The sequence below is a fragment of the Pristiophorus japonicus genome, chromosome 1 (genome assembly GCF_044704955.1).
Source record: "Pristiophorus japonicus isolate sPriJap1 chromosome 1, sPriJap1.hap1, whole genome shotgun sequence".
NCBI classification, from domain to species: domain Eukaryota; kingdom Metazoa; phylum Chordata; class Chondrichthyes; family Pristiophoridae; genus Pristiophorus; species Pristiophorus japonicus.
This window is the reverse complement of record NC_091977.1, coordinates 125,928,157-125,951,310: the sequence shown is the minus strand read 5'-3', so window position 1 is coordinate 125,951,310 and position 23,154 is coordinate 125,928,157. Positions and strand designations below refer to the sequence as shown.

At 44.7% G+C, this 23,154-nt stretch overlaps 1 protein-coding gene across 1 annotated transcript in view; it reads left to right on the top strand.

Annotated features, from left to right (window-relative positions):
* The window catches only part of tmc2b (transmembrane channel-like 2b), a 110,402-nt gene that overhangs the window by 27,070 nt on the left and 60,178 nt on the right, over window positions 1-23,154 (top strand). Inside the window, exons 8-9 of the mRNA XM_070870711.1 lie at window positions 18,963-19,061; window positions 22,731-22,873. Coding sequence (XP_070726812.1) covers window positions 18,963-19,061; window positions 22,731-22,873 — 242 coding nt within the window. The remainder of the gene's footprint in view (window positions 1-18,962; window positions 19,062-22,730; window positions 22,874-23,154) is intronic.

Sequence of the window (23,154 nt, the reverse complement as noted above, 5' to 3'; positions counted from 1 at the left end):
GACTAATCAGCAGTCTTGTTGTGTGAGGTCCCTTGGGGAAGAGTGACCATAATATGGTAGAATTCTTTATTAAGATGGAGAGTGACACAGGTAATTCAGAGACAAGGGTCCTGAACTTAAGGAAAGGTAACTTCGATGGTATGAGACGTGAATTGGCTAGAATAGACTGACGAATTATACTTAAAGGGTTGACGGTGGATAGGCAATGGAAAACATTTAAAGATCACATGGATGAAGTTCAACAATTGTACATCCTTATCTGGAGTAAAAATAAAACTGGGAAGGTGGCTCAACCATGGCTAACAAAGGAAATTAAGGATAGTGTTAAATCCAAAGAAGAGTCATATAAATTGGCCAGAAAAAGCAAACCTGAAGACTGGGAGAAATTTAGAATTCAGCAGAGGAGGGCAAAGGGTTTAATTAGGAGGGGGAAAGTAGAGTATGAGAGGAAGCTTGCCGGGAACATTAAAACTGACTGCAAAAGCTTCTATAGATATGTGAGGAGAAAAAGATTAGTGAAGACAAATGTAGGTCCCTTGCAGTCAGATTCAGGTAAATTTATAATGGGGAACAAAGAAATGGCAGACCAGTTGAACAAATACTTTGGTTCTGTCTTCACGAAGGAAGATACAAATAACCTTCCAGAAATACTAGGGTACCAGGGTCTAATGAGAAGGAGGAACTGAAGGAATTCCTTATTAGGCGTGAAATTCTGTTACAGAAATTGATGGGATTGAAGGACGATAAATCCCTGGGGCCTGATAGTCTGCCTACCAGAATACTTAAGGAAGTGGCCCTAGAAATAGTGGATGCATTGGTGATCCAACATTTACCAGGCAGCAATAGACCCCAGAGCAGGACCTGAACAGAGGCAATGGCAGGCTGAACGGACATTCACGCCATCACAATGGACAATGCGGCCCAGGATGGGGCCATTGGCACCCACTAATAGGGTACTTAAGAGCAGTCAAAGGGACAGTCAGCGCGGAATTCCTGGCTATAGTCTCTTTGTCCCCAACAAGGAAACTTTAACTCATGCATGGAGGTGTGGGGGAAAACACTCAGCCAAATCTTGCAGATTCCAACAGTTTGTCTGCAGAACCTGAAATCTCAGTGGCCATTTAGCTCGAATGTGCAGAAAACCTGCAACCAGACTAATATGAGGCAGATGGATCAGAAGAGGCTTCTGTGAGGCAAGATACTTTTGGGGCAAATCGATAGACGCCGAGGTTCAGCGGGTCCATGCGGCGAATATTCACAGTTCATACACCAAAACGCTACCAATGATGATGAGGGTTTTGTTGAACGGTATCCCAGTACGCATGGAGCTGGACACTGGGGCCAGCCAGTCACTCATAGGCGTTCAGCAATTTGAGAAGCTATGGCCACTCAAAGCCAGTAGACCCAAATTCGAACGTATTGAGACACAATTACGGACTTACACCAAAGAAATCATTCCGATGCTAGGCAGTGCAATGATGGCTGTCACACACAATGGGTTAGTGACCCGGGCAATGGTCCCGCACTTTTGGGGAGGAGTTGGTTAGCTGAGATGAACTGGAAATGGGGGGGATGTTCACGCAATGTCCTCGGTGGAGCAAAGTTTGTGCTCACAAGTCCGACAACAATTCGAGTCACTATTCGAACCGGGACTTTCAAAGGCACTAAAGTAGTGATACACATCACCCCGGACGCTAAGCCAGTGCACCACAAAGCCAGAGCAGTGCCGTATGTGATGGGGGAAAAAATCGAGAGCGAATTGGACTGGCTGTTGCGAGAGGGCATCATCTCGCCTGTTGAATTCAGCGACTGGGCGAGCCCCATCGTTCCCATTCTAAAAGCTCTGTCAGGATCTGTGGCAACTACAAGGTCACCATCAATCGGGTATCCCTACAAGACCAATATCCGCTCAAAAGAGTGGAGGACCTCTTCGCCACGCTGGCAGGCGGCAAGCTGTTCACCACGTTGGACCTCACTTCAGCCTATATCACCCAGGAACTGGCCGACGAATCCAAACTACTGACCACCATCACCACACACAAGGGACTCTTTGCTTATAACAGGTGCCCGTTTGGCATTCGATCAGTGGCCGCGATTTGTCAATGTAACATGGAAAGCCTGCTTAATTCCATTCCGGGAACGATTGTATTCCAGGACGACATCCTCATCACAGGTCGAGACACCGAGGAACACCTCCACAACCTGGAGGAGGTGCTACACCGACTGGACCGGGTAGGCCTGCGACTCAAGAAGTCTAAATGCATGTTCTTAGCTCCTGAGGTTGAGTTTCTGGGCAGGAGGGTTGCTGCAGATGGGATTTGGCCCACTGAATCCAAAACAGAGGCGATTCGACGAGCACCCAGGCCCTGCAACACATCGGAGCTGCGTTCATTCCTGGGACTGTTGAACCATTTCGGGAACTTTCTGCCGAACTTGAGCACGTTGTTGGAGCCGCTACACATGCTCCTGTGTAAGGGTTGCGATTGGTTTTGGGGGGACTGTCAGGAACGGGCCTTTGATTGGGCGCGAAACCTACTTTGTTCAAACAAATTGTTGACCCTGTACAACACCCGTAAACGTTTAGTTCTGACATGTGATGCATCGTCCTATGGGGTTGGGTGCGTGTTGCAGCAGGGTAATGCTGAGGGTCAGCTACAACCTGTGGCTTATGCCTCCAGCAGAACGGGGCTATGGGATGGTCGAGAAGGAAGCGCTTGCATGCGTCTATGGTGTAAAAAAAATGCATCAGTACCTCTTCGGTAGGAAGTTTGAATTAGAGACGGACCACAAGCCACTCAGATCCCTGTTGTCAGACAGCAAGGCTGTCAATGCCAATGCATCAGCTCGCATACAGCGGTGGGCTCTCACGCTGGCTGCTTATGACGACTCCATCCGGCACCGGCCCAGCATTGAAAACTGCGCTGACGCACTCAGCAGGCTCCCACTGGCCACCACCAAGGGGGCAGCTGAGCAAAGCGCTGAGATGGTCATGGCTGTCGATGCCTTTGACACTGCAGGCTCCCCCATCACAGCCTGCCAGATCAAAATCTGGACAAACAGAGATCCCCTCCTATCCTTGATTAAGAAGTCCTGACTGGGGATTGGGCGCCCGCACATGGAGCATGCCCTGAGGAGGTCAGACCATTCCATAGGCGGATGGATGAACTCTCCATCCAAGCCCACTGCCTACTATGGGGCAGCCAGGTAGTGATGCCCCAGAAGGGCAGGGAGGCATTCATCAGGGAACTCCACAGCGAGCACCCAGGCATTGTGATGATGAAGGCCATTGCCCGGTCACACGTTTGGTGGCCTGGAATTGATTCAGACCTGGAACACGATGTTCGCAGGTGCACGACCTGTGCCCAGCTGGGTAATGCCCCCAGGGAGGCCCCGCTCAGCCCGTGACCCTGGCTCACCAAGCCATGGTCACACATTCACGTTGACTACGCGGGCCTGTTCATGGGGAAGATGTTCCTCATTGTAGTAGATGCGTACTCGAAATGGATCGAGTGCATCATCCTGAATTCATGTACGTCATTCACCACCTTGGAAAGCCTACGTGCGATCTTTGCAACCCATGGCTTGCCGGACATCCTGGTTAGCGATAATGGCCCGTGTTTCACGAGCTATGAATTCCGGGAGTTTATGTCGGGCAATGGCATCAACCACGTCAGGACTGCGCCGTCCAAACCGGCCTCCAATGGCCAGACGGAACGGGCAGTCCAAATCATTAGGCAAGGTATGCTCAGGATTCAAGGACCCTCCCTACAATACCGCCTATCACGCCTCCTGCTGGCCAATAGATCCTGCCCTCACTCGCTCACGGGGGTCCCGCCTGCAGAGCTACTCATGAAACGGACACTCAAAACTCGGTTGTCCCTCATCCACCCAGTCCTGCCTGACATAGTTGAGGGCAAGCGCAAGTCACAAAACGAGTACCATGACCGTAATTCAAGGGGGAAATGTATAGAAATAAATGATTCTGTGTTCGTCCTCAATCACGCCATGGGGCCCAAATGGCTTGAGGGTACTGTAATTGACAAAGAGGGGAATAGGTTCATTGTGGTAAAACTCAACAATGGCCAGATATGCCGTAAGCATCTGGACCAAGTAAAAAAAAAAAGGTTCAGCATGGACACGGAGGAACCTGAAGAAGACCATGAGATGGAGCTCACACTACCGCCAGTGAACGTGCAACAAGAGCAAACAGAAGAATGCACAGTCCCTGAGGTCAGCCCGGACAGGCCGGAATCACCACAGGTGACAGACACTCACGTCAGTGTCCAACAACCAGAGCCCAACTGCGGCGCTCCACGAGGGAGCGTAGACCACCTGAAAGACTAAACCTATGATACCAGTAAGACTTTGGGGAGGGGGGTAGGTGATGTCATGTTTGTAACTACAATGTAACACCACTGTATTACTGTATACACTCAACTTAGATGCACACCTTGACCACAGGGGGTGAACTTGTGGGAGACACTCCTTACCTGCTCACACAGGTATATAAAGGGAGGTCCCATGCAGGGTACCATCACTTCTGGGGTGCTGTAATAGAGTTAAGGTCACAGAGTGGCCTTGTCTCTGGAATGTGCCTCATGTGGTTTCATGCTGTAGAGTAAGGACTTTACAGTATGTTGGCCTTCATAGCTAGGGGATTTGAGTATAGGAGCAGGGAAGTCTTACTACAGTTGTACAGGGCCTTGGTGAGGCCTCACCTGGAATATTGTGTTCAGTTTTGGTCTCCTAATCTGCGGAAAGACGTTCTTGCTATTGAGGGAGTGCAGCGGAGGTTCACCAGACTGATTCCTGGGATGGCAGGACTGACATATGAGGAGAGACTGGATCGACTGGGCCTGTATTCACTGGAGTTTAGAAGGATGAGAGAGGATCTCATAGAAACATATAAAATTCTGATGGTACTGGACAGGTTAGATGCAAGAAGAATGTTCCCGATGTTGGAGAAGTCCAGAACCAGGAGACACAGTCTAAGGATAAGGGGTAAGCCATTTAGGGCTGAGATGAGGAGAAACTTCTTCACTCAGAGAGTTGTTAACCTGTGGAATTTACGGCTAAAGGGATCAAGGGATATGGAGAGAAAGCAGGAAAGGGGTACTGAGGTGACTGATCAGCCATGATCTTATTGAATGGTGGTGCAGGCTCGAAGAGCCAAATGGCCTATTCCTGAACCTATTTTCTATGTTTCTATGTTTCTATTTTTATTAGACTATCTGAGACAGAGCTCAATTCAGGAGATTTGGTATACTATAAAAGAGAGAGTGATAGGGAATGAAAAGGCCCTAAGGTAATAGCTTGTGATGGCAAGATAGTACTTGTCAAACATGGCAATCAAACTGTTAAGGTTCATTACTCACGACTAATTGGAATTAATTATAAAATAATTATAAAATCTCAGACTCTGACAGTTGATGGAAGTAAATGAGACACCTTGGGCTGGATTTTCAGCTTTCCTGATTTCAGGACGTTAATCGCGGCGGGGCGGTAAAGATACTGCCTGAAAAAGGTTTGCGCCCTCGACTGGGAAATTCAGCAAAAAATGAGGATCCACGATCGGGGCATTAAATCAGGCATTGCGCAATGGACTTTGTGCTCCCGAGCTGAAAATCGCATCATTAAAAACATTTTAGAAACATAGAAAATAGGTGCAGGAGTAGGCCATTCGGCCCTTTGAGCCTGCACCGCCATTCAATGAGTTCATGGCTGAACATGCAACTTCAGTACCCTATTCCTGCTTTCTCGCCATACCCCTTGATCCCCCGAGTAGTAAGGACTACATCTAACTCCTTTTTGAATACATTTAGTGAATTGGCCTCAACAACTTTCTGTGGTAGAGAATTCCACAGGTTCACCACTCTCTTGGTGAAGAAGTTTCTCCCCATCTCGGTCCTAAATGGCTTACCCCTTATCCTTAGACTGTGACCCCTGGTTCTGGACTTCCCCAACATTGGGAACATTCTTCCTGCATCTAACCTGTTTAAACCCGTCAGAATTTTAAATGTTTCTATGAGATCCCCTCTCATTCTTCTGAACTCCAGTGAATACAAGCCCAGTTGATCCAGTCTTTCTTGATATGTCAGTCCCGCCATCCCGGGAATCAGTCTGGTGAACCTTCGCTGCACTCTCTCAATAGCAAGAATGTCCTTCCTCAAATTAGGAGACCAAAACTGTACACAATACTCCAGGTGTGGCCTCACCAAGGCCCTGTACAACTGTAGTAACACCTCCCTGCCCCTGTACTCAAATCCCCTCGCTATGAAGGCCAACATGCCATTTGCTTTCTTAACCGCCTGCTGTACCTGCATGCCAACCTTCAATGACTGATGTACCATGACATCCAGGTCTCGTTGCACCTCCCCTTTTCCTAATCTGTCACCTTTCAGATAATATTCTGTGTCTCTGTTTTTACAACCAAAGTGGATAACCTCACATTTATCCACATTATACTTCATCTGCCATGCATTTGCCCACTCACCTAACCTATCCAAGTCACTCTGCAGCCTCATAGCATCCTCCTCGCAGCTCACACTGCCACCCAACTTAGCGTCATCCGCAAATTTGGAGATACTACATTTAATCCCCTCGTCTAAATCATTAATGTACAATGTAAACAGCTGGGGCCCCAGCACAGAACCTTGCGGTACCCCACTAGTCACTGTCTGCCATTCTGAAAAGTACCCATTTACTCCTACTCTTTGTTTCCTGTCTGCCAACCAGTTCTCAATCCACGTCAGCACACTACCCCCAATCCCATGTGCTTTAACTTTGCACATTAATCTCTTGTGTGGGACCTTGTCGAAAGCCTTCTGAAACGCCAAATACACCACATCAACTGGTTTTTCCTTGTCCACTCTACTGGAAACATCCTCAAGAAATTCCAGAAGATTTGTCAAGCATGATTTCCCTTTCACAAATCCATGTTGACTTGGACCTATTATGTCACCTCTTTCCAAATGCGCTGCTATGACATCCTTAATAATTGATTCCATCATTTTACCCACTACTGATGTCAGGCTGACCAGTCTATAATTCCCTGTTTTCTCTCTCCCTCCTTTTTTAAAAAGTGGAGTTACATTGGCTACCCTCCACTCCATAGGAACTGATCCAGAGTCTATGGAATGTTGGAAAATGACTGTCAATGCATCCGCTATTTCCAAGACCACCTCCTTAGGTACTCTGGGATGCAGTCCATCAGGTCCTGGGGATTTATCGGCCTTGAATCCCATCAATTTCCCCAACACAATTTCCAGACTCATAAGGATTTCCCTCAGTTCCTCCTTCTTACTAGACCCTCTGACCCCTTTTATATCTGGAAGGTTAGTGGCCTGCAACATAACGTTGTGCATTGCATTGTTTTATTTTAGTGGGGGGCGTTTTGTAAAATTTATGATTCATCATTTTCCTTTGGTGTCTTGTGTATCATTCCAATGTTCACTGGAGATGTGTCTTTATGGGGGCATATAGTGTGTCCAGTATTAGCTCCATCCCTCAGATTCCTCCATTTTGGAGAGCCGGTGCATTACGAGCTGGCAACGTACGAGTGTTGGTCCGGCAGCATTTCCGTGCTGCCTCCCCTGTGGTTGGGTTGCCTATCCAATCAGGGCTTCACCAGGATTCTCTTCGTCATCCTCCAACTCCTGAGGTGGGCATGCAATCTCCACTGGCAATGTTTGGCCCCTCATGATGGCCAAGTTGTGCAGCATGCAGCACACCACAATGAATTTGGATACTTGTTGAGGGGAGTATTGATAGCTGCCTCCAGAGTGGTCCAGGCATTGATCTGTGTTATGTATATAATTATGTAATACTTGCCACCAGAGGGCGCGACTATTGGAGTCCTAATGGTCACCTGCACATACATGCAGGGCCAGTATAAAAGGTTGACTGCCATGTTGTTTGGGCACTCTGGAGTTGTAATAAAGAAAACTAAGGTCACACTAAGTTTAGTTCACAGTACTCAGCCTCATGGAGTTCTTCCATACAGAACAACTGGCGATGAGTAACAGAATACGAACCATCGCAACCATGGCTGCTGTTGGAATATTAGAGAGATTCGTAGAGGGTGATGATTGAGAAGCCTTCGTTGAACGTCTCGACCAGTACTTCCATACACAACTGTCTGCCTGTAGAAGGTGGCATATCTCTGTTAGCACTTCCTTTTGGAAGTGCAGCCTTCTCACACACTGCTCCTCAGAGAGCTGGCAATATGATAGTTGGTGCCTGTAAACCCGTGGTGGGAAGCCTTCTTCCCCAGACATCTTCGGCCTCTCCTCATCTGTGGGCTGACATGGCCAAGAGCCTTTCTTCTAGCTTGTCGCTTCCTGGCAATAGCATGGAGCATGATATGCTTGCGAACTAGTAATGCCCCATTACATTTTCTCACTCACCTTATCAGGACACTGTAATGGCAGATAAAAGTGATGTTAGCAATTTGGAGCTTCATGCAGCGTGCTGTGTGATCAACCATTAGTCAATGTGACCTGCGATGTAGGATCCTTGTCCATCCATTTAAATACACTAGGAATGCCTGGACTTTCAGACGTTTCCTGGGACGGGCGTTTAATGAGGCTTGAGGGCTGAATTTTGCATCCAGGGTGCAAGCGGAGCGTTGTACGAAGATTGACGTCATGATCTCGGTGAAACTGAAGGGCGGGATGGTAAGTTTTTGCGCCTGAAGTTTTTGCGCCATGAGCTGAATTTACCGGCAGGCGCTAAAACCTGGATGCCTGCTGTAATGGCCAAAAACTGCATTTGTAGCGAGCTGGGGTGCAAAAGAGCCAAAAATCCTTGTATTTCAAATGTTCATGGTTTTGTTGATGAGGGTACTGAGGAACAGAATGAAGGGCTGGACAGTGGTAATGTGAGTGATCATGACACACATTTCAAAGCTATCACATCCACAAAACACTTACCCAAAGTGGGTACATGGGTGATATATGTTCTAGAAGAGTCGAATGATTGGAGAGATGCAACAATTTTGGACTACTGGTAGGTTTAAATTTTGGTTGAATATTCAACATGCTGGCCAAGAAGCGAGATCCATGGACTGGGAGAATGGAGTGAAAGAATGGAAAATAAGGAAGCGTAGTACAAGTAGTGATCGGGAATCCGGAAGTGATACACACGTCAGAAAATGATCACTGACTAGAGAAAGAGATTCCAATCGTGCAAGAGGAGATCGTGCAGTAGTCCCTACAGACGTAGAAGTAGAGGCTGTAGCTTGAATAGATTAGGCAATGAAACAAAGACCACAGAACAGTCATGTAAAAGAACTAGAAGTAGAAGTCCTCATGATTGTGAATAAACTTGAGGATAAATGAGTGATAGGCAAAACAAAGGGAATTAGTTGGAAATAATTTGGAATGTATTCTTTTATACCATATGTGGGTCAACCAGCTTTGTCACATAGAACCAGGGGTCACAGTCTAAGGATAAAGGGTATGCCATTTAGGACTGAGATGAGGAGAAACTTCTTCACTCAGAGAATTGTGAACCTGTGGAATTCTCTACCACAAAGTTATTGAGGCCAGTTTGTTAGATATGTTCAAAAGGGAGTTAGATGTGGCCCTTACGGCTAAAGGGATCAAGGGGTATGGAGAGAAAGCAGGAATGGGGTACTGAAGTCGCATGATCAGCCATGATCATATTGAATGGTGGTGCAGGCTCGAAGGGCCGAATTACCTACTCCTGCACCTATTTTCTTTGTTTCTATGTACTGAAAAAGTCCTTGCAGATGGGACTTATAAGACTAATGCGAGGTTAGTAGCTAGGGGTTTTGAAGAGAAAGAGGGTGCTACAGATGTTAGAGTGGACACTCCCACTGCTGGAAAGGTAATCTTAAAAATCTTTTTGGCTCCTTTGGCCATGTATTCATTGGAGTGTAGGTCAATTGATTTAAAAATCGCATTTCTGCAGGGTGATACTTTTCAGAGAAAAATGTTTCGGAAACCATCTAAAGAGGCAGCAGATGCAGAAGGAAAACTATGGAAACTTATTACGATTAGATAGATAAGAATGGAACCAGGCGAGAGCAGTCCCAACCAGCTGGACGATGGTGGAGAGGCGTTGAAGGAGGATGGAGTGGTCAATCGTGTCAAAGGCTGCAAACAGGTTGAGAAGGAGGAGTCATTCCATCGCTCTCTAGCATCTGTCTGAGGCTGAAGCAGGCAGTTCACAACCTTGGTGTCATAGTTGACCCTGAAATGAGCTTCCGGCCACACATTGCGCCATAATTAAGACTGCCTATTTCCACCTCCAGTAATATCGCCCTTCTCCGATCCTGCCTCAGCTCATCTGCTGCTGAACCCTCATCCATACCTTTGTTACCTCTAGGCTTGACTATTCCAATGCACTCCTGACTGGCCTCCCACATTCCACCCTACGTGAACTTGATAAACTCATCAAATCTCGGCTGCCGTGTCCTAACTCGCACCAAGTCCCTTTCATCTGTCACCCCTGTGCTCACTGACCTACATTGACTCCCAGTTAAGCAATGCCTCGATTGCAAAATTCTTGTTTTCAAATCCCTCCATGGCCTCGCCCCTCCCTATATCTGTAATCTCCTCCAGCCCCCCCGAGATATCTGCACTTTTCTAATTCGGACCTCTTGAGCACCCCTGATTTGAATCACTCAACCATTGGTGGCCATGCCTTTAGCTGCCAAGGCCCTAAGCTCTGGAATTCCCTCCCTAAACCTCTCCATCTCTCGTTCCTCCTTTAAGACTCTCCTTAAAACCCATCTCCATCTGCCCTAATTTCTCCTTATGTGGCTCGGTGTCAAATTTTGTTTCATTACACTCCTGTGAAGCACTGTGGTATATTTTACTACGTTAAAGGTGCTATATAAATACATGTTGTTGTAAGCACATGCGTCTATGGCCTGAATCATGCTTCAAGGGTAAGGTATTTTTCGATGAGATCTGTACTGCTGAAAATAGGTTGTGTTCAACTAAAATCAGATCCTGCAATGTTTTATTGGTACCATAAAGGAAAAATCTCAGGCATCTTCATGATGCATGTTGATGATTTCTTATGGGGTGGTACTGCAGAATTTGAAAATATCGTCATTACGAAGATTGAAATAGAATTTAAAATTGGGAGTCAGGCCTGTAAAGCTTTTAAATATATTGGTTTAGATATTAGGCAAAGTGGGTCAGTATAACTTTAAATCAACAGTTCTATTTCGAGAACGTTACTCCCATCTTGTTAACCTTCTAGGTCATCACAGAAAGGTGAAGTTATATCTAAAGAAAAGACAGACCAATTGCGAAGCTTTATTGGTCAGATGAACTGGTTGTGCACACACACTAGACCAGATTCTAGTTTTGATGTGCTGCAGTTAATTATTTTAATGACACACCCCATAATAGAGAATGTTTTAAGGGCAAATAAAACCTTACAAAAATTAAATCAGGACAAATGCCTACTTAAGTTCCATCCTTTGGTGACCCAAAGAAGATGAAGCTAGTTATCTTTAGCGATGCTTCACTTGCTAAACTTCAAGATGGGTGTTCTAGTGCACCTGATTTCATAGTATTTCATATGGGTGAGAATGGGAAATGTTGTCCTTTTAGCTTGGGCGCTAAGAAAATAAAAAAGGTTGTTAAAAGTACTCCGGCTGCTGAAAAGCTAGTTCTTGTGGAGGTAGTGGATATGGGATTCTATTTGACAAATATCTTGAGTGATATCCTGTACAATGGGACTACTGAAGATAGTATACACATTGAATGTTCTGTAGACAATTGTTCATTGTGGTATAATGCACACTCTACGAAAAGGTGTGAGTGAGGAAAGATTACGTTTTGACCTTGCTGATTTGAAATAAATGCTGGCGAGAAAGGAAATCTCTAAAATTAAATGGGCGGATTCAAGCCATCAACTATCAGATTGTTTTACTAAAAGAAGTGCATGTTCGAATAAATTATTAAGGGTCCAGGAGAAGGGTTGTCACACAATGTAATGCTTTGTACAGAGTTCTTTGAGTCAAAGATTGAGACCATCGAACAGCTGACTCTGCCAGTTCCCTTCCTTCCCCTAGCCCACCGGGCCAAACTTCATCTGAGGTTCCTCCCTACCCTAGCCCTGAACTCTCATCAGTTTCTCTCTCATCTCCCCTCTTGACCTCTCCATGCTCATATTGTCCATGAGACCCTCTTCCTGCTCCCTTGACCCTATTCCCACTAAACTGCTGACCACCCAACTTCCTTTCCTGGCTCCCATGTTAGCTGACATTGTTAACAGTTCTCTCTCCTCAGGTACAATTCCCCTCACCTTTAAATCTTTAAATATTGGGAAGACCGAAACCTTTGTCTTTGGTCTCCACCACAAACTGCATTCCTTAGCCACCGACTCCATCCCTCTCCCTAGCATCTGTCTGAGGCTGAACCAGACTGTTCACAACCTAGGTGACATATTTAATTCTGAAATGAGCTTCCGGCCACATATCCGCAGCATAACAAAAAACGCCTATTTTCACCTCAGTAACATCGCCCATCTCTGCCCCTGCCTCAGCTCATCTGCTGCTGAAACTCTCATCCTTCCATTTGTTACCTCTAGACTTAACTACTAACTAATCCAATGAACTCGCGGCTGGCCTCCCACATTCTACCCTACGTAAACTTGAGGTCATCCAAAACTCGGCAGCCCATGTCCTAACTCGCACCAAGTCCCACTCACCCATCACCGCTGTGTTTGCTGACCGACATTGGCTCCCGGTTAAGCAACGCCTCAATTTCAAAATTCTCATCCTTGTTTACAAATCCCTCCATGGCCTCGACCCTCCCTATCTCTCTCATCTCCTCCAGCCCCACAACCTCCCCGAGATGTTTGCGATCCTCAAATTCTGCCCTCTTGAGCATCCCTGATTAGAATGGCTTGCATCCTAGGGTCTTAAGAGAAGTAGCAGCAGGGATTGTGGATGCATTGGTTGTAATTTACCCAAATTCCTGGATTCTGTGGAGGTCCCAGCAGATTGGAAAACTGCAAATGTAACGTCCCTATTTAAAAAAGGAGGCAGACAAAAAGCAGGAAACTATAGACCAGTTCGCCTAACATCTGTGGTTGGGAAAATGTTGGAATCCATTATTAAAGAAGCAGTAGCAGGACATTTGAATAAGCAAAATTCGGTCAGGCAGAGTCAGCATGGACTTATGAAGGGGAAATCATGTTTGACAAATTTGCTGGCGTTCTTTGATAATGTAACGAACAGGGTGGATAGAGGGAAACCAGTGGATGTGGTGTATTTGGACTTCCAGAAGGCATTTGAGAAAGTGCCACATAAAAGTTTACTGCACAAGATAAGGGTTTATGGGATTGGGGGTAATATATTAGCATGGATAGAGGATTGGCTAACTAACAGAAAACAGAGAGTCAGGATAAATGGTTCATTCTCGGGTTGGCAATTAGTAACTAGTGGAGTGCCGCAGGGATCAGTACTGGGACCCCAACTATTTACAATCTATATTAACGAGTGGAAGAAGAGACTAAGTGTTACATAACCAAGTTTGCTGATGATACAAAGATGGGAGGAAAAGCAATGTGTGAGGAGGACACAAAAAATCTGCAAAACGATATAGACAGGCTAAGTGAGTGGGCAAAAATTTGGCAGATGGAGTATAATGTTGGAAAGTGTGAGGTCATGCACTTTGGCAGGAAATATCAAAGAGCAAGTTATTATTTAAATGGAGAAAGATTGCAAAGTGCCACAGTACAGTGGGACTTGGGGGTACTTGTGCATGAAACACAAAAGGATAGTATGCAGGTACAGCAAGTGATCAGGAAGGCCAATGGTATCTTGGCCTGAACAGCCAGTTGTCATGGTGCACATTGGTTGAGGGGGATGACTCATCAGGGGGGAGCAGCAGCAGCCAAGTTCATGGCACTGTAGCTGGCTCTGCTGCACAGGAGGGCAGGAAAAAAAGTGGGAGAGCGATAGTGATAGGGAATTCAATTGTAAGGGGAGTAGATAGGCATTTCTGCGGTCACAACTAAGACTCCAGGATGGTATGTTGCCTCCCTGGTGCAAGGGTCAAGGATGTCCCGGAGTGGGTGCAGGACATTCTGAAAAGGGAGGGTGAACAGCCAGTTGTCGTGATGCATATTGGTACCAACGACACAGGTAAAAAACGGGATGAGGTCCTACGAGACAAATTTAAGGAGCTAGGAGCTAAATTAAAAAGTAGGACCTCAAAAGTAGTAATATTGGGATTGCTACCAGTGCCATGTGCTAGTCAGAGTAGGAATCGCAGGATAGCTCAGATGAATACGTGGCTTGAGCAGTGGTGCAGCAGGGAGGGATTCAAATTCCTGGGGCATTGGAACCGGTTCTGGGCGAGGTGGGACCAGTACAAACCGGATGGTCTGCACCTAGGCAGGACCAGAACCAATGTCCTAGGGGGAGTGTTTGCTAGTGCTGTTGGGGAGGAGTTAAACTAATTTGGCAGGGGGATGGGAACCAATGCAGGGAGACAGACGGAAACAAAAAGGAGACAAAAGCAAAAGACAGAAAGGAGATGAGTAAAAGTGGAGGGCAAAGAAACCCAAGGCAAAAAACAAAAAGGGCCACTGTACAGCAAAATTCTAAAGGGTCAAAGTGTAATAAAAAGGCAAGCCTGAAAGCTCTGTGCCTCAATGCGAGGAGTATTCGGAATAAGGTGGACGAATTAACTGTGCAGATAGCAGTTAACGGATACGATGTGATTGACATCACGGAGACATGGCTCCAGGGTGACCAAGGCTGAGAACTCAACATCCAAGGGTATTCAACATTTAGTAAAGATAGACAGAAAGGAAAAGGAGGCGGGGTGGCGTTGCTGGTTAAAGAGGATATTAATGCAATTGTAAGGAAGGACATTAGCTTGGATGATGTGGAATCGGTATGGGTGGAGCTATGGAATACCAAAGGCAGAAAACACTAGTGGGAGTTGTGTACAGACCTCCAAACAGTAGCAGTGATGTTGGGGAGGGCATCAAACAGAAAATTAGGGGTGCATGCAATAAAGGTACAGCAGTTATCATGGGTGACTTTAATATGCATATAGATTGGGCTAGCCAAACTGGAAACAATATGGTGGAGGAAGATTTCCTGGAGTGCATAAGGGATGGTTTTCGAGACCAATATGTCGAGGAACCAACTAGGGGGGAGGCCATCTTAGACTGGGTGTTGTGTAATGAGAGAGGATTAATTAGCAATCTCGTTGTGCGAGGCCCCTTGGGGAAGAGTGACCATAATATGGTGGAAATCTACATTAGGATGGAGAAGGAAACAGTTAATTCAGAGACCATGGTCCAGAACTTAAAGAAGGGTAACTTTGAAGGTATTGAGGCGTGAATTGGCTAGGATAGATTGGCGAATGATACTTAAGGGGTTGACAGTGGATGGGCAATGGCAGACATTTAGAGACCGCATGGATGAACTACAACAATTGTACATCCCTGTCTGGCGTAAAATAAAAAAGGTAAGGTGGCTCAACCGTAGCTATCAAGGGAAATCAGGGATAATATTAAAACCAAGGAAGTGGCATACAAATTGGCAAGAAATAGCAGCGAACCAGGGGACTGGGAGAAATTTAGAACTCAGCAAAGGAGGACAAAGCGTTTGATTAGGGCAGGGAAAATAGAGTACGAGAGGAAGCTTGCAGGGAACATTAAAATGGACTGCAAAAGCTTCTATAGATATGTAAAGAGTAAAAGGTTAGTAAAGACAAATGTAGGTCCCCTGCAGTCAGAATCAGGGGAAGTCATAACGGGGAACAAAGAAATGGCAGACCAATTGAACAAGTACTTTGGTTCGGTATTCACTAAGGAGAACACAAACAACCTTCCGGATATAAAAGGGGTCAGAGGGTCCAGTAAGAAGGAGGAACTGAGGGAAATCCTTATTAGTCAGGAAATTGTGTTGGGGAAATTGATGGGATTGAAGGCTGATAAATCCCCAGGGCCTGATGGTCTGCATCCCAGAGTACTTAAGGAGGTGGCCTTGGAAATAGTGGATGCATTGACAGTCATTTTCCAACATTCCATAGACTCTGGATCAGTTCCTATCGAGTGGAGGGTAGCCAATGTAACCCCACTTTTTAAAAAAGGAGGGAGAGAGAAAACAGGGAATTATAGACCGGTCAACCTGACATCAGTAGTGGGTAAAATGATGGAATCAATTATTAAGGATGTCAGAGCAGCGCATTTGGAAAGAGGTGACATGATAGGTCCAAGTCAGCATGGATTTGTGAAAGGGAAGTCATGCTTGACAAATCTTCTGGAATTTTTTGAGGATGTTTCCAGTAAAGTGGACAAAGGAGAACCAGTTGATGTGGTGTATTTGGACTTTCAGAAGGCTTTCGATAAAGTCCCACACAAGAGATTAATGTGCAAAGTTAAAGCACATGGGATTGGGGGGTAGTGTGCTGACATGGATTGAGAACTGGTTGTCAGACAGGAAGCAAAGAGTAGGAGTAAATGGGTACTTTTCAGAATGGCAGGCAGTGACTAGTGGGGTACCGCAAGGTTCTGTGCTGGGGCCCCAGCTGTTTACATTGTACATTAATGATTTAGACGAGGGGATTAAATGTAGTATCTCCAAATTTGCGGATGACACCAAGTTGGGTGGCAGTGTGAGCTGCGAGGAGGATGCTATGAGGCTGCAGAGTGACTTGGATAGGTTAGGTGAGTGGGCAAATGCATGGCAGATGAAGTATAATGTGGATAAATGTGAGGCTATCCACTTTGGTGGTAAAAACAGAGAGACAGACTATTATCTGAAAGGTGACAGATTAGGAAAAGGGGAGGTGCAACGAGACCTGGGTGTCATGGTACATCAGTCATTGAAGGTTGGCATGCAGGTACAGCAGGCGGTTAAGAAGGCAAATGGCATGTTGACCTTCATAATGAGGGGATTTGAGTACAGGGGCAGGGAGGTATTACTACAGTTGTACAAGGCCTTGGTGAGGCCACACCTAGAGTATTGTGTACAGTTTTGGTCTCTTAACTTGAGGAAGGACATTCTTGCTATTGAGGGTGTGCAGCGAAGGTTCACCAGACTGAATCCCGGGATGGCGGGACTGACATATCAAGAAAGACTGGATCAACTGGGCTTGTATTCACTGGAGTTCAGAAGAATGAGAGGGGATCTCATAGAAACATTTAAAATTCTGACGGGTTTAAACAGGTTAGATGCAGGAAGAATGTTCCCAATGTTGGGGAAGTCCAGAACCAGGGTCACAGTCTAAGGATAAGGGGTAAGCCATTTAGGACCGAGATGAGGAGAAACTTCTTCACCAAGAGAGTGGTGAACCTGTGGAATTCTCTACCACAGAAAGATGTTGAGGCCAATTCACTAAATATATTCAAAAAGGAGTTAGATGAAGTCCTTACTACTAGGGGGATCAAGGGGTATGGCGAGAAAGCAGGAATGGGGTACTGAAGTTGTATATTCAGCCATGAACTCATTGAATGGCGGTGCAGGCTTGAAGGGCCGAATAGCCTACGCCTGCACCTATTTTCTATGTTTCTATGTTTATTGCAAAGGGGATGGAGTATAAAAGCAGGGAAGTCTTACTACAGCTATACAAGGTATTGGTGAGGCCACACCTGGAATACTGCGTGCAGTTTTGATTTCCATATTTACGAAAGGATATACTTGCTTTGGAGGCAGTTCAGAGAAGGTTCACTTGGTTGATTCTGGGGATGAGGAGGTTGTCTTATGAGGAAAGATTGAGTTGGTTGGGCCTCTACTCATTGGAATTCAGAAGAATGAGAGGTGATTTTTTCGAAACGTATAAGATTATGAGGAGGCTTGACAAGGTGGATGCAGAGAGGATGTTTCCACCGATGGGGGAGACTAGAACTAGAGGGCATGATAGAATAAGGGCCACCCATTTAAAACAGAGATGAAGAGGAATTTTTCTCTGAGGATTGTAAATCTGTGGAATTTGCTGCCTTGGAGAGCTGTGGAAGCTGGGACATTGAATAAGTTTAAGACAGAAATAGACAGTTTCTTGAGCGATAAGGATTTGTGGGGAGTGGGTGGGGAAGTCGAGCTGAGTCTGTGATCAGATCAACCATGATCTTATTGAATGGCGGAGCAGGCTCGATGGGCCGTATGGCCTACTCCTGTTCTTAGTCTTTTATGTTCTTATGTAATCGCTCAACCATTGGTGGCCGTGCTTTCAGCTGGCTAGGCCCCAAGCTCTGGAATTCCCTGCCTAAACCTCTCCGCCTCTCTACCTCTCTTTCCTCCTTTAAGATGCTCTTTAAAACCTATCTCTTTGACCAAGCTTTTAGTCACTTGCCCTAATTTCTTCTTATGTGGCTCAGTGTCAAATTTATTTGTTTTGTCGTATAATACTCCTGTGAAGCACCTTGGGTCGTTTTACTATGTTAAAGGCATTATATAAATACAATTTGTGGTTGCTGAATATGGAATCTTTAATTTTTTTTTACATATTAGTTGTATTATTATGTTAAATTTTTTATTTTACTTAAAGAGAGAGAAAGGAATCTAAATTGTATTCAGGTCATTTGGGTGCTAATTATATTCAGGTGGTGGGTATTAATTAGGAACTCTCTTGTGTTATGTATGGGAGCAGGCTCGGGAAGAGGGGGTTTATTCTGGGGGTGCACGGTATGGGTATGTAATGTGTATCTCTGTAAATAAAGGCTTGTAAGTGACTGAAGACTCAGCTCTAGCATTCTATCCTTCACCACCTGGCTATCCAACTTTTACAAAGGTCAGCTTTTTTTTTTAAAGACTGTTTGAAAGTGGGTTTATGGTGTCCCACAATGTTCCGTTCTGGAGCTACTTGTGTTCACCATGTATAACAATGATTTTGATATAGGCTTAGAGATAGAGATGTCAGAATTTGCAGATTATACCAAAAGGAGGTATAGTTAATTTGTTAGAAGACCAAAGGAAACTGCAATGGAATATTGATAACACTTTTATACTTCAGGTGTTGATGGGCCTACAGTATGGGACCATACCTCGGAAGACGGTGCCAAGGGAAGAACAGCCGACTGCAATGGATTTTTCAGTACTTTGGGAGTTTGGGGTGAGTCTTTAGATATTCTAACAAGCTGCCAATAAATAATTTGTTTTGGTGAGAATTCTGCTGGATGCCATGATGTGGTGGGGCACAAATTGATCATCCGCTCTGCCAAGGTCCCAGCCTTAGCCACACTGCATGGGGCCAGCATGTCAAATGTCATTTCTGGTGAGCTGCAGACTTCAAACTACTTCCACCACCTGGCACGCATGCTGCATTATTGACTTTTGGAAATGGTGCAGTGAAGTGGCAAATGATTCACCCACCTCTTTTCACAATCGCCACATTATCAGCCAACAACCAGAAGATCAGGTATTTCCCTTCACTGTCACTTGCCTGAAGACTCATGCCCGATTTCCTTTTCTTTCAGTTTTGTTCATTGATTGTGTGCAACTTTATGTCCAAGATCTTTGCCTCCATTATTTTTTACCTGGAATTTTATTACTCTTTTTGTGTGAAGAAGAAGAATGTCACGCTATCAGTCCTAAAGTTATATTTTACTAGTTTGAACCTTTGTCCACTAATTTTATTCCAGTAATTTAATTTAAATAATATTCCAGGTTAACTTTTTGTATATTCTTAACCATTTTCTATACCTCAGACTCCTCCTTTCTAAAAGCCCAAGACTATCCAATGTTTCCTTATAATTCTGACACTGGGAATTAGCCTTGGGGCTCCAGCACCCGAGTGTCTCTCTTGTTTCTTAGTGCTCAGAATTGGATACAATATTCAAGGTGTTGTCTGACCAGAGCATTATACAGTTTGATTGTTACCTCCTCTAACTTGTATTCTGATGCTTTGGCTATGTGGCTCAATATCCTATTAGCTTTGTTGATAGCTGTTCTGCATTGGTTGGACATATCTAGCGTCTACTCTCCTAAGATTCCTAGGTTTCTTTCAACTTAATTCTTAGCTATTTCATAAGAACATAAGAACATAAGAAATAGGAGCAGGAGTAGGTCATATGGTCCCTCGAGCCTGCTCCGCCATTCAAAAAGATCATGGCTGATTTGATCCTGGCCTCAACTCCACTTCCCTGCCCGCTCTTCATAACCCTTGATTCCTTTATCATTCAAAAATCTTTCTATCTCCACCTTAAATGCATTCAATGACCCAGCCTCCACAGCTCTCTGAGGTAGAGAATTCCAAAGATTCTCAACCCTCTGAGAGAAGAAATTCCTCCTAATTTCCATTTTAAATTGGTTACCCCTTATTCTGAAACTATGCCCCCTAGTTCTAGATTCCTTCACTAGGGGAAATATCCTCTCTGCATCTACCCGGTCAAGCCCCCTCAGAATCTCATATGTTTCAATAAGATCACCTCTCAGTCTTCTAAACTCCAGTGAGTATAGGCCCAGCCTACTCAACTTTTCTTCATATGACAAGCCCTTCATCTCAGGGATCAATCTCGTGAACCTTCTCTGAACTGTCTCCGATACAAGTATATCCTTCCTTAAATAAGGAGACTAAAACTGTACGCATTTGTAGCAGGACTTCCCTATTTTTATGCTCCATCCCCCTTGCAATAAAGGCCAACACTCCATTTGCCTTCCTAATTACTTGCTGTACCTGCATGCTAATATTTTGTGTTTCATGTACAAGGACCCCCAGATCCCTCTTACCACAGCATTTTGTAATCTCTCTCTATTTAAATAGTAATTTTATTTTTTATTTTTCCTACCAAAGTGGATAACCTCATATTTTCCCACATTATACTCCATCTGCCAAATTTTTGCCCACTCACTTAGCCTGTCTATATCCCTTTGTAGATTCCTTGCATCCTCCTTACAACTTGCTTTCCCACCTATTTTTGTATCATCAGCAAATTTGGCTACATTACACTCGATCTCTTCATCCAAGTCATTAATATAAATTGTAAATACTTGAGGCCCCAGCACTGATCCCTGTGGCACCCCACTAGTTACTGTTTGCCAACCTGAGTGCCATTCATGAAGTATACATGTCATCTATTTTTCCTTCCTATGTGCAGTACTTCACAATTGTATGTGTTATATTTCATCTGATATTGTTCTGGCAACGCATGTTTTGTCCATCTCGTTCGGTAATTTTTGAGCTGCCTCTGCAGATTCCACTGCCCCTCCTAGTTTAGTATTATTTACAAATTTGGCACTGAGTTTTTGAATCCAGATTATTTATGTTAATTAGGAACAGTAATCATCCCAGCACTGAGCCCTGAGGTACCCCCTCAGTAGTCTTTCCACTCCAACATAACTCCTCTAACGGGTACTTGTTTACTACTCTTTACCCAGTTTCTTATTCATTTCTAGGGTTTATCTTAAAACCCAGCAGCTATAAGTTTAGTTAATAATCTTTCATGTGGAACTTTATCTGAAGCCTTGTGAAAGTTAAGGTACATTGGGGCTGAAATTGCCCTCTTCCTTAAGGCGCTCTAAGAGGCGATAACGGGGCGTTAAGTCCTTTCCGACCGAGGGCAACGTGTTTCCGCCGTGTCCCGTGTTGCCACCTCGACCGGCTCTCCAACCTGTTGTTGGGCATGTGCCGACCCCTTACCATCCGTGCGGCGACCTCCTTTCCACCCCTTAAGGGAAATAGCCCCATGGGAGCAGAGCCGCTTCCCGGCGGGAAGCTGCCAGTAGCTGGGCGGTGTGTCCACCCTTAAAGGAGAGGGCGCACCGCTGCGGCTGCTATTTTATTTGAATTGTCAGCCGACTCTGTAGTTGGCCTGACAATGGCAGCCACGGGTTCAGGCAGGCCAGCACCCTGTCCCTGCTGGGCCTGTGGGCTTGCCGTAGGCCTCACTGCTTCCCTCCCCTTTCAGTGAAGGGGAAAGACGCAGCTTCCGCCTTTCTGCCACCCTAAAAGTCATCCGATTAATGTTTTTGAAGAAAAGAGGGCAATTTCCCTCTATTCTCCGTTGATTTGGGTGGTAATTCCTCATATAATTTGAATTATCCGTTCCAAACGGGGCGGAGGTCAATTTTGGCCCCACCATGTCTTAAGGCTTTCCACAGTCCACTCGAGTGTCAGTTCATCAAAAAAGTTGAGGAAGTTGGTCAGGCAGGATCTTCTCCTTCTGAATCCAAGCTGACTGCCGATAAGTAGGTTATTGCCTTAAAGATGATCTTGAATCTTATTTTTGATAATCAATGACATTTTTTACATGGAAAGTAAGTAAGACTAATTGGTCCACATGTTGGATACAGAGTACATCCTGTAGATTTTCATAAAATATTCTCTCTAAATTGATAACATTTTGAGAAATTAATCCATTTCATCATCATCCAAGTTCAGGTCTACACTACTGAATTATTCAGTCACATCTGAGTGAATAGTGGGGAGTTGATTTGCTGAGGTCATAACTGAGTCATTGAAGATCTTGCAGAATGATGAAATGAGCTCAATATTCATGTAATTTTTGTATGTTATTTATAGTAGTGAACTTTTGAAAAAGTTGCTTTTACAAACTAGATGTAATTAACCTTCCTGATGATATCATGAAAAATTAAGGCTGAAGTGTACTTTTGCGACATCCTTTTAAAACAAAAATGCTCATTGCTAAACAGAGGGATGATAAATGTCTTGTGGCTTGTATGCATTATATGCAGTATTACCAAGTCATGATGCCTGAACATTAAAGTGTAAAACATTAGTATACCACAATGACTGAAAACTAAATACTTTTGTACTTTACAGGGATATATGAAGTACTCAGCTCTTTTCTATGGATATTACAATAATCAGCGAATGATTGGCGTTTTCAAATATAGGTTACCATTGTCATATTTCATGGTTGGTGTGGGCTCCTTTGGATATAGTCTCATGGTTGTGATTAGAACGTGAGTATTGAATAAATTGTAGAGAGAATGTTTAGATTCCTGCATAGTTGTGACCGAATCCATCTAGAAAGATGACAATCCAGCCATTGGATAGAAACTAATGGATAAATTATTACAGAACAGTTATAATCAAAGGGTTCAAATGACATTGTAAGCTATGAAGCTTGAGCTATTCATAACTGTCACTTGAATCCTGAGCTGACCGTGCAGATTTGAAACTATATTTATATTTAGAGAATGCTAGTTAAAAATCACAATATTAATGACAATATTAATCCTGT